The sequence below is a fragment of the Ranitomeya variabilis genome, chromosome 3 (assembly GCF_051348905.1).
Source record: "Ranitomeya variabilis isolate aRanVar5 chromosome 3, aRanVar5.hap1, whole genome shotgun sequence".
NCBI classification, from domain to species: domain Eukaryota; kingdom Metazoa; phylum Chordata; class Amphibia; order Anura; family Dendrobatidae; genus Ranitomeya; species Ranitomeya variabilis.
In genome coordinates, this window is record NC_135234.1 from 625,380,546 (window position 1) to 625,392,763 (window position 12,218).

Here is a 12,218-nt window from a genome sequence, read left to right on the forward strand (position 1 = left end):
TCTGCCCCGATGGCTGACGGATCGTGGGACCGAGCCATGAAGTTGGGAACCTTGGAATTCAGCCGTGAGGCCATCAGATCCACGTCCGGGATTCCCCAACGACAGCAGATTTGGTGGAAGATCTCCGGATGGCGAGACCACTCCCCGGAGTCGAGGCATTGCCGACTGAGGAAGTCTGCCTCCCAATTGTCCACTCCCGGGATGTGAACAGCAGAGATCATTGAGCGGTTTTCCCCGGCCCATCGGAGGATGTGGCCTACCTCTGTCATGGCCTCCCTGCTGCGGGTTCCCCCTTGGCGGTTGATGTATGCCACTGCAGTGGCGTTGTCGGACTGAATCCTGATTGGGCAACCTGCTAGGAAGGGATGGAACTGGAGAAGTGCCAGCCTGATCGCCCGGATTTCCAAAATGTTGATTGGAAGGCGTGATTCCTGGGGGGACCAGCGGCCCTGAGCAGTGTGATGAAGGAACACCGCTCCCCAGCCTAGAAGACTGGCGTCTGTCGTCACAACCAGCCAGTGTACTGGAAGAAAAGACTTCCTTTGATTCAGGGAGGATTTCAATGTCCACCACCTGAGAGACTGTCTGACTCGCTGGGGAAGGAGGAACCGACGGTCTAGGGAGAACGGGTTCCTGTCCCAAATAGCCAGGAGGGCATGCTGTAGAGGACGGAGGTGTAGTTGGGCAAATGGAAGCGCCTCCATAGCTGCTACCATCCTGCCGAGGACTCTCATACTGAAGCACAGAGAGTGAGAGCGAGGCTGAGAGAGCTTCAGAGATTCTCGCTGTAAGAGATCTTTTCCGGGGGAAGAAGAACCAACCCCCGGGACGAGTCGAGTATCATTCCTAGAAAGGAAATTCGCTGAGCCGGCACTGGGGAAGATTTTTTTGAAGTTTATCTTCCAACCCAGGCGAGAAAGGGTATCTACTGTGATGGCTACGGCTTCCTTGCAGGAGCGGAAAGAGGGGCCTTTGATGAGGATATCGTCTAAATACGGGAGCGACACCACTCCTCGGGTGTGGAGTATGGCCACGGCAGCCGCCATGACCTTGGTGAATACCCTGGGAGCGGGGGCGAGGCCGAAGGGCAGAGCAACGAATTGGAAGTGATCTTCCTGAACTGCGAAGCGAAGAAACCTTTGGTGAGAAGGTAAAATAGGAATGTGGAGGTATGCATCCTGGATGTCTATAGACGCCAGGAACTCGCCTTTTTCCATGGAGGCGATGACAGAACGAAGCGATTCCATCCGGAACCGTCGTACCCTGACGAACTTGTTCAGCAGTTTTAGGTCCAGTATGGGCCGTACTGTACCGTCCTTCTTTGGAACAATGAAGAGGTTTGAATAAAAACCTTGGAACCTTTCGCTTTGAGGGACCAGAATAATAACTCAGTCTTTTCTCAGAGAGCTTATAGCTTTGAAGAACTCTGATGCTTTTGCCCTGGGAGGAGAAGACAGGAAAAAACGGTTTGGAGGACGAGATAAGAGATCTATCTTGTATCCGGAGGACACTAGATCGGGGACCCACTCGTCGTGAACAACCGAGAGCCACGCAGCACTGAAGGAAAGCAGGCGGCCGCCTACTTTGAGGGTGTCCCTCGGATACCGCAGGGAGTCATTATGTGGAAGGTCTGTCCATTCTGGCGCCTCTGGATCCCGGCTGCCTTGGTCTGCCTCTCCATGAAAGGGAAAGGCTTAAAAGAGGCCTGTGAACCTCTGTCTCCACGTTGTGCCCGGCCGGAACCGGGAGATGTGGAAGTAGAGGACCAGTTTGAGTTGTAACGAAAAAAATCGGGACCGAGCCTGTGGTTGCAGGTTCCGAAAGGGCCGAGAGGGTCTCTGTTGTTGAAGAAATTTACTCTTCCCTCCAGTGGTGTCAGAAATTAACTGGTCGAGCTTTTCGCCAAAAAGGCGACCGCTCTGATATGGGAGAGAAGTCAATTACTTTTTGGAAGTAGAATCCGCACGCCAGTCCCTGAGCCATAAGGACCTCCGGATGGTGATGGCATTTGCTGCTGCTTGAGAAGCGCAGTCAGCAGGCATCCGCGGTCACTACAAAATCTCCAGCTCTGGCTATCTGAGTAGCGAGGTCTGCTACCTCTGGGGGAAGATTGGTATCCAGTACTGCTGAAGACAAGACCTCAGCCCAGTGGGTAATAGCCTTAGCCACCCACGTAGCGGCAAAAGATGGAAAGAGTGCGGCCGCTGAGGCTTCAAAGGGCGCCATATTGTCGATCTGACGATCGGTTGGATTTTTAATAGAGGCGCCCTCCGAGGAGGATAAAACAGATTTCGTAGCCAGGCGCGATACCGGAGGATCTACTGGGGGAGATTGTGACCAATCTTTTCTTAGATACTGGGCAAAGGGATATTTGGACTCCATGGGCTTCTGCCCTGTGAATCGTTTATCTGGACGGATCCTGTGAGATTCAACAATTTGCTTAAACTCGGGATGAGTGGCGAACACTCTGTGAGCTCGTTTGGTCCTCTTAAAGGACACGGCATGATTTGTTTTAGATAAGGGTTCCTCCTCAAGTCTCAAAGCCTTATTCACTGACTCAATTAGAGCGTCGAAAGCATTCCCTGCACGATGCACCTCTATGCCGCTGTCATTACTGACAGCGGCATCAAACGGGTTAAATGCCCGCAATTGGTGCTAACATTGATTGTGGGCGATACTGCAGGGTGTCAGCTCCCACACACGGTCACCGCGGTGCTCAGTGTGAGACCGTGCGATTCTCCCCCCCGTATATATACTGCCGTTTGCAGGAATGCAGCTCCAGCAGAGCAGTATATGTACGGCGCATGTTGGGAAGGGACTGAAGGAACACTCCAGACAAAACTGACACGTTGGGGCTGATTTACTAAAACAGTCAAAGGATATGTTCATCCTGGGTCCTTTTCCATCAGTCAAAAACTTATGAAATTCTCCTTTTCTCTGGAGTTTTGTAAAACTGTAGCATTCTTTTGGGTCATTTCCACAGCGTCTTTATCCCGCCGTGTTTTCCTGATGGATTTTGAACTCAATTAATCAAAGAAGAAAGCGCTAGTGTTTTGTGCAAGAAACGAGCTATAAAAACGCTTTCCCATTGACTTGTATGCTACGCATTTATCATCTTGCTAGCTGAAAATGCCTGAAACTGTTAAAAAAAAAAAAAAACAAGGACGCCAAATATGATCATCAAGTTTTTTTTTTTCAATAGAAAAATAGCGACCGTTCTTTTGAGGATTTTCTGAGTGCTTTTTTCTTTCTTTACGCTAAAAATACTGCAGAAAAAGGAGCACAGTGTGTTCATTCCCCAAATTATATTAAACAGTTTAAACTTAAAGGGTTTTTCCCATGAACAAACTACATTTTAATTAATAGATCTTGGGATAATTTTCACAATTGGATGTGTTACAAAAATGTTTCTGTTCCAAGATCATTTTAAAAATGTGCCCCTGCTGTGTACTGTCTTATTTCTGTGTCTGACTATGTAGAGCTGCTCCAGTTCATGATTACCACAGCTCCTGTCCAAGGGATGACACAGCAGGGGCTCACAGCTGTTATTTTCTCTGGTAACATATTTACCTGCCTCTTTTATCACAGTATCAAGTGTTCTGACATGTTTCCAGTTCTCTGAGCTCATCATAAATCAAGTCAGTGACATAGTAGCTCCAGCATACACCAAATTCATATGTCACTGACTTGATTTAAGATGACTTCAGAGCGCTGGAAACATTGCAGAAACAAAATCCTGTGTTACCTCAGAAAGTAGCAGTTGTGATCTGCTTTGTTTGCATTCTCACTTATAAGTGACTTTTGCTTCCTCCTCTGGCTAGGAACTGTAGTATGTTCAGACCATTACTATTATTATTTATTATTATTATAGCGCCATTTATTCCATGGCGCTTTACATGTGAGGAGGGGTATACATAATAAAAACAAGTACAATAATCTTGAACAATACAAGTCACAACTGGTACAGGAGGAGAGAGGACCCTGCCCGCGAGGGCTCACAATCTACAAGGGATGGGTGAGAATACAGTAGGTAAGGATAGAGCTGGTCGTGCAGCGGTTGGTCGATCGGTGGTTACTACAGGTTGTAGGCTTGCCGGAAGAGGTGGGTCTTTAGGTTCTTTTTGAAGGTTTCGATGGTAGGTGAGAGTCTGATGTGTTGTGGTAGAGGGTTCCAGAGTAGGGGTGATGCGCGAGAGAAATCTTGCATGCGATTGTGGGAAGAAGAGATAAGAGGGGAGTAGAGAAGGAGATCTTGTGAGGATCGGAGGTTGCGTGCAGGAAAGTACCGGGAGACGAGGTCACAGATGTATGGAGGAGACAGGTTGTGGATGGCTTTGTACGTCATGGTTAGGGTTTTGAACTGGAGTCTCTGGGTAATGGGGAGCCAGTGAAGGGATTGACAGAGAGGAGAGGCCGGGGAATAACGGGGGACAGGTGGATTAGTCGGGCAGCTGAGTTTAGAATAGATTGGGAGGGGTGCGAGAGTGTTAGAGGGGAGGCCACACAGCAGAAGGTTGCAGTAGTCAAGACGGGAGATGATGAGGGCATGGATTAGGATTTTTGCAGATTCTAAGGAATGTAGGGATCCGGGAGATGTTTTTGAGTTGAAGTCGGCAGGAGGTGGAAAGGGCTTGGATATGTGGTTTGAAGGAGAGATCAGAGTCAAAGATTACACCGAGGCAGCGAGCTTGCGGGACTGGGGAGAGTGAGCAGCCATTTACTTTAATGGATAGGTCTGTTGGGGGAGTCAAGTGAGATGGGGGAAAGATGATGAATTCTGTTTTGTCCATGTTAAGTTTTAGAAATCTAGCTGAGAAAAAGGATGAAATATCGGACAGACATTGAGGGATTTTGGTTAGTAGGGTGGTGATATATGGTCCAGAGATGTAGATCTGTGTGTCATCAGCATAGAGATGATACTGTAAGCCGTGAGATTCTATGAGCTGTCCCAGGCCAAAGGTGTAAATGGAGAAGAGAAGGGGCCCTAGGACTGATCCTTGCGGGACTCCGACAGATAGGGGGCGAGGTGAGGAGGTGGTGTGTGAGTGGGAGACGCTGAATGTCTGGTCTGTTAGGTATGATACGATCCAAGATAGGGCCAAGTCTGTGATGCCAAGAGATGAGAGGGTCTGTAATAGTAGGGAATGATCCACTGTGTCAAAGGCAGAGGACAGGTCCAGGAGAAGGAGGACAGAGTTGAGTCGCTTGGCTTTGGAAGTCAGCAGGTCAATGGTGACCTGAGTTAGGGCAGTTTCAATAGAGTGATGAGGCCAAAGGCCAGATTGTAACCGGTCGAAGAGGGAGCAGGAATAGAGGTGGGAGGACAGTTCGAAATGGACATGTTGTCCAGTAGTTTTGAGGCAAAGGGGAGAAGTGATATAGGGCGATAGCTAGATACAGAGGATGGATCAAGAGAGGATGTTTTGAGGATAGTTATGACTGAGGCATGTTTGAAGCATGAGGGGAAAACACCAGTTGTTATTGATAGGTTGAAGAGATGGGTTAGAGTTGAGATGAAGACTGTGGTGAAGTTTGGGATGAAGTGGGATGGGACAGACATAGCAAGGGCACATTTATCTCAGCACAAGAAAAATATATATATAATTTTTTTTTATTATTTGTTTTAACACATCCAATTGTGAAACTTATTATCTCAAGATCTTTTGATTAGAATGTACGTTGTTAAGACAAACCCTTTAAGCTAAACAGTAGGAAAATGTGTCTAATTTATCACAGAAGCTCACCTGGTACATGTTTGACCGTCTATTCTAAGGGTACCGTCACATTAAGCGACGCTGCAGCGATATAGACAACGATGCCGATCGCTGCAGCGTCGCTGTTTCGTCGTTGTGTGGTCGCTGGAGAGCTGTCAAACAGACAGCTCTCCAGCGACCAACGATGCCGAAGTCCCCGGGTAACCAGGGTAAACATCGGGTTACTAAGCGCAGGGCCGCGCTTAGTAACCCGATGTTTACCCTGGTTACCAGTGTAAATGTAAAAAAAAAAAACACTACATACTTACATTCCGGTGTCTGTCGCGTTCCCCGGCGTCCGCTTCCCTGCACTGTGTCAGCGCCGGCCGTAAATGAGAGCGGTGACGTCACCGCTGTGCTCTGCTTTACGGCCGGCCGGCGCTGACACAGTGCAGGGAAGCGGACGCCGGGGGACGCGACAGACACCGGAATGTAAGTATGTAGTGTTTGTTTTTTTTTTACATTTACAATGGTAACCAGGGTAAACATCGGGTTACTAAGCGCGGCCCTGCGCTTAGTAACCCGATGTTTACCCTGGTTACCAGTGAAGACATCGCTGAATCGGTGTCACACACGCCGACTCAGTGATGTCAGCGGGTGATCCAGCGACGAAATAAGGTGCTGGCCTTCTAGCTCCGACCAACGATGTCACAGCAGGATCCAGATCGCTGCTGCGTGTCAAACACAACGATATCGCTATCCAGGACGCTGCAACGTCACGGATCGCTGTCGTTATCGTTGTTAAGTTGTTCAGTGTGAAGGTACCTTAAACTTATACCAACTAGAAGTTGCCTTAGTCTGTTCCAATAAGTTATAGCAGATTTTGGAAATCGCAGCACTGAGGATCAAAATTTCAGCCATGCCACTTTCTTGGTAAACCACACCCCTTTCTGGGGGCCACTCCCCCTTGTCACAAGTGATGAGACATGTGCCTAAAACTCATAATAAATGTGGTGCAAAGAATATAAAACATTTTTTTCTTATGTAAATGAAATCAGATTCATAAATCACCATGACTGTATTATGTCTAGTTTAGGGGTTTGTGCATGACACAGAGATGCTCCTTTTAGCATCAAAGAGAAACATTTTTGCATTGAAGAATTTTAAACTCCAGGAATCCTCTTTAGCAAAATGCACATCAAAAGCCTAGAGTTCACAACAGTCTACAACAAAACTGCCCAGAACTCCAATTCTGAGAAAGCTACGTACCTTAGATTCTGCCTCTTCTTCCTTTTTCTTCTTAGCCAACAACTCTTCCAAAGAAAGTGGCTGCACCTGAGACACACAAGTATTCCTCATTGTTAGTGTACAGTGCTGATCACCCCAAATAGATCTGGAACTATGAAAAAGTGTTTATACATTGTGGGCATATCAAGGTTTGCAGAACTGCAGTATCTTTTCCATAAAAGACAAAAAAAGAAAATTGCTAAATTATTTCATCCCACATCAAAAATGTGATATCATTAAATTCAAATAGCAAAGCCTAAAGGTTAGCACAGACACAAAGGACATTTTGGTGAGCTCTACTTCTGAGGGCTTCAGCATTTACCTTGGACTTCTTTTCTGGTGCATCTTCCTCATTTTCCTTTTTGACTTCTTTTTTAAACTTTTGATCTTTAGTGCGGCCTGGTGATGGACTTCTACAAATAATAAATGATCAGTATTAGGAATGCGAGTGGCCTCACAAATTAGGTTGCTTTCACATCAGATACTGAGATAGAACGCAGACTCATTAATATTTCAGCAAAACAATTTTACCTTGATCTTTTTTTGTCTTTGTCACGACGGTGGGTGTCCTTCTCTCGTCCTCCATCTTTCTTTCTATCTTTTTGTCTTCTATCCCTTCAAAACAAATCAGCAAACATACAGATCTTCTCGACATAGTCAAAGTAATCTCTGATGATATCAAACAATCCAATATGGAAACCCGTTAAGGTCTATCTATACATATAAACACAGTAAACTGACACTAGCTAGTTATTTCAATAAAATATACATTATTTAGAACTTCAAACGTGTAAGGATCTGGTCAGAACCTACCTTTCGTTAGACTTAGATCGAGAACGGGAGCGGCTGCGAGATCGCCTTCTTTCCCTAGAACGATGTCTCTTTCTGTCCTTTGATGGAGAAGATTTCCTATCACGGTCTCTCTCACCAGACCGGGACCTAGAGCGCTTGCGGTCCTTTGATGGCGACCCATCACGGTCACGTTTGTCAGTCAGCTCCCCGGCCATCTAACAAATGCAATACAGGAATTAGGATGGAAATCTCAGTAAGGCGTTCCGCTTCATGACCTGTTGTCCAGTACTTAAAATTATTCAGTGAATGGAGCAACTTTCCAACACTCCCACCCAATCATTTTTAATATATAGATAAAACATATAAAGGGATTGACCCATTTCTTTAAAAAGATTGGTAGCAGGTGTCAAAATTCTATGACTAGAGCTGAACAAAAAGACTCACAGAGCCCTGGTCCCATGGCCATGTAAGTAGTTTATGGCTGCCGCACCAGAGCCCTGCAAACCTCTTACCATCTACAAAATGCCACGTGCCTCTTCTGATTATTAGGGGTTACAATGTCATTTCATTATGAGTGGTGTGACACATGCAGTCGTTGCCTACTAATCAGAAGTGCCAAAGATGCTAAATTTAGTAGGAGGTTAATAAGACTTTTCTATGACAGCCACGACTAACGGGGGCCGCTAGATTAAGGTCCTTGAAAATCTTTTTGTTCAATTCTAACTGGGACACCTACTGTTCCTGAAGGTCAATGTTCTCCACTAATTCTTCATTTTGCCCCTTTACGGTTTTATGCTGACAACTACAGTCAGCCCCTTCCTTTCACTGGAACTGTTGTATTTCCCAACACAGCAGGTGGTCGGACAAGCTGTGAAAGGAAAAACATTGAAGAGGCCACAAGGATGGATTAGTACTGCAGACCTTTCAATTTCAGGATCAAGGACAGGAGCAACATTTCTGGCGAAAAGCAAGAACATCTTATCATGAATTTATCAGTCGGGCTTTGCTATGCCCTATCCCAGCTCTGCCCATTTTGGTAGAGCTGACTGAAACTGGAATGAGAAAGGCAAAGTTGGATAATTAGTTGGTGAGAAACCACAGTCCGTATAAAAAGTAAAAAAAAAACAAATTCAGATTCCATCCCAAATGCAGATCAAACACACCCAAGAAAATGTGTCTCGTATATATATAAAAACACAATCATCTAAATGACTCAGTGGTTTCAGGAATTTTCTGATCACCAACAACAATCATTACATCTATGGGAAGGAGCATGGCAATACGTTTTTGAATATGACTGTATCAGAAAGCAGTCGATGTCTGGTCATGAATAGACATGAGCGAATATCTTCGGCTCCCTCCTTATTTGACAAGCTATTAGCGCTTACCAGAGAAGCTGCATCGGGGACCCGGCTTCCTGGAGCGCTCTCGATAGTCAGAGGTTCGGCAGCGCAGCTGCATGTGTCGCGGCGGTGTGACAGTCACAGCATGGAGAGCCTGTGTGTTGTGACTGTCACACAGCTGCGACATATGCAGCTGCGGCTCAGAACAGCTGATTATCGGGAGCGCTGTCTAGTCATGAACTCAGTAATTACATAGGTTGAATAAAGAAAGGTCCATCAAGATCAACATTTCTCCACCAGTTATACTTATATCACTCGTAGTGATGAGCGAGCATGCTCGGATATTATCTTATCCAAACATCTGGGAGTGCCCATATATTATCGAGTCTCTGCGGCTGCATGATTTGTGGCTGTTAGACAGCCTCAACACATGTGGGGATTGCCTGTTTGTTAGGGAATCCCCACCTGTTCTGGCTGTCTAACAGCCGCTAATCATGCAGCCGCAGAGACTCGAACATAATATACGAGCACACCCAGCTGTTCGGATAAGATATTATCCGAGCATGCTTGCTCATCACTAGATTACTTATAACATAAATGCTGGTACAGTGTTTGCCATTCCACAGTCCGACAACTCAGAGATGCTGATACTGCCTTTATGCTGCATGTAATGAATCCTGGTCCTTTGGGAGGAATAAGAGTATATGCAGATGATCAGAAATTGGCAGCGCTTTGGAAACAGCACATGTTCACTGCATCCAAAGTGCTGCCGGCTATTGAACACAGGCAAATCCGCATGTGTTCACTGAACCGTGTGGAATCACCGCGTCCTATACATTGTACGGGTGATATCTGTCTTAATGAGACTTGCAGCTCTGCAAGATAAATAGACGCGCCACATATCCCTCTCTGCGGGCGTCTCTGGACACATAGTGAGCTGTGATTCCTTGAAATCCCATCCACTATGCTGCAACATTTGGACGCTGTGGGGGTTGGATGCTGCGGATGTACTCTGCATCTAACTCGCAGCGTTTACTGATCGTGTGCACATACCCCAAGTCATGCACCAGTCCTATGTATTGACAACACATATTTAAACATATAAATGAGATCTCCTCGGAGGCGTCTTTTTCTAAGCTAAACAAGCCCAACTGTTCCAACCTCATCATGTGAGAGGCTTCCATCCCTTGTAATAATCTAGTTGCCTGCTTCTGAACTAACTTTCCTGTTTCATTTATAAAATGTGGAGCCTAAAGCTGAATCCCATATTCTAGATCTATAAAGAGGTAACAATACGTTGGGATCGCGGGATTTTCTCTCTCTTTTTATACATCCTAAAATCTTGTTTGCTTTTGCGGCTGCTGCCTGACATTGAGTACTGCTGCTCAGCGGCTATGTTCACATTTGCGTTGTTGGGTGCAGCGTCGTCAACGCATGCGTCATGTGCCCCTATCTTTAACATGGGGGGCGCATGGACATGCGCCGGTATGCGTTGTAATGCGTTTTACGACGCATGCGTCATATAGACGCACAAGACGGCGCAGGGGACGCTACTTGTAGCGTTTTCCCTGCGCTGAAAGTCCCGATCTGTAGGATCTTATGACAACGCATGCGTCGCAAAACGCTGCGTTGTGTACATGCGTTGTTGGTTGCGTCGCCGACGCTGCGCCCAACAACGCAAATGTGAACGTAGCCTTACTTGTAACCAGAATACCCAGAACTTTAAAGGCGCATGTCAGGAAAGCATGGAAATGGTTAAAATAGCTCATCTGATCATTTCCAGCCACTTCAAACCTGCTGATCCGGTGGTCTCATTTGACTATGTTAGATCCCCTACTAATGACGCTATTACACAAATGTGACCGCTGCGGCCAATCACTGTCCTCATTGGTCATGTGCAAAACATGCTACCATCATCAGTAAGTACAGTGATCGGCTGCAGTGGTCACATGTAGGTAGTTAAAACATCACTGCAGGAAAGCTACAAAGAGCAGCAGCAGCGCAGGAGTGGAGGGGGATTTAGCAGCTGCTATAGAGAGGTGAGGCTGCCGAGGGCATCACTGCACGGGGCAAGGAGATCAGCGGTGACAGCGGCGTCTTTCAGCCCCTTATCTCCGTGTTCACACTGGGCCGGCAGAAGACTTCCGCACACAGCTCGTGGGGACGCCAAGCTGAGCACACAGGCTAGCTATGGCCGGTGGCCCTGTACACACTACCTGTACTCTTACTTACATTCAGAGTTTGGGAAGTATCCTCACCATCCGGTACCGCAGCTTCCCCCCGCACCCCGAGCTTTCAGCCTCCTGCCTCTCTGTTCAGGCTCTTTGCTCACTACCTCGTACGTTATTACTTCGCTCTCACTGAGCCGCCATGATGCTCACGCAGCCGCGCTGCATGCTGGGGTGAGAGGATGTGGTACGTAAGAACGCAGAGTGAAAGACTACATTTCCCGGCATGCCTTTCCGTTCTACCGCAAAGATCTCTGAGAAAGCAGTTGCTGTTCCTGTGTTCCCGGCGCCTGCGCACTGCAGTATTTTGCTTTGCTGCCTGCTAGGATCGCCTTCTCAGTAGCTTCATGCGCATGCGCATAATGAAATATCAATATACACTTGTGTAGTGCACAGAACCCGTCAATGTTCACTTCACCTTTTTACACATTGGGGATATTTAGTAACCCTCTATACTCTATTTCTGCCTCTATGAACAAACATCGTTAGCTGTAAATTCGTCGCACAAAAAAAAAAGTGCTACCTGTGTGCTGTGGGGCAGTCCGATTGTGGCGATACCTAATGGATATGGCTTTAGTTTAGTTTTTAGGACTTTAGTATAATAAACTGGAGAAAAATCACGTTTTGTGTCCCTATCTTATGGGAGCCACGCGTTTCACAATCTTCAGTAAGGGCAGGCTACGTTCACATTTGCGTTGTTGAGCACAGCGTCGTCGACAATTACCGATGCATGCGTCATGTGCCCCTATCTTTAACATGGGGGGGCGCATGGACATGCGCCAGTATGCGTTGTACTGCGTTTTCCGACGCATGCGTCATATAGACGCACAAGACAGGGCGCAGGGGACGCTACTTGTAGCGTTTTCCCTGCGCCG

The 12,218-nt window shown here is 46.8% G+C and overlaps 1 protein-coding gene across 1 annotated transcript in view; it reads right to left on the reverse strand.

Annotated features, from left to right (window-relative positions):
• The window catches only part of DDX23 (DEAD-box helicase 23), a 36,505-nt gene extending 24,921 nt beyond the window's left edge, over window positions 1–11,584 (reverse strand). The window contains exons 1-5 of the mRNA XM_077297466.1: window positions 11,348–11,584; window positions 7,794–7,987; window positions 7,512–7,595; window positions 7,303–7,393; window positions 6,963–7,028 (exon numbers count right to left, since the gene is read on the reverse strand). Coding sequence (XP_077153581.1) covers window positions 6,963–7,028; window positions 7,303–7,393; window positions 7,512–7,595; window positions 7,794–7,987 — 435 coding nt within the window. The 5' untranslated portion in view covers window positions 11,348–11,584. The remainder of the gene's footprint in view (window positions 1–6,962; window positions 7,029–7,302; window positions 7,394–7,511; window positions 7,596–7,793; window positions 7,988–11,347) is intronic.
• Between the last annotated feature and the right edge of the window lie 634 nt (window positions 11,585–12,218).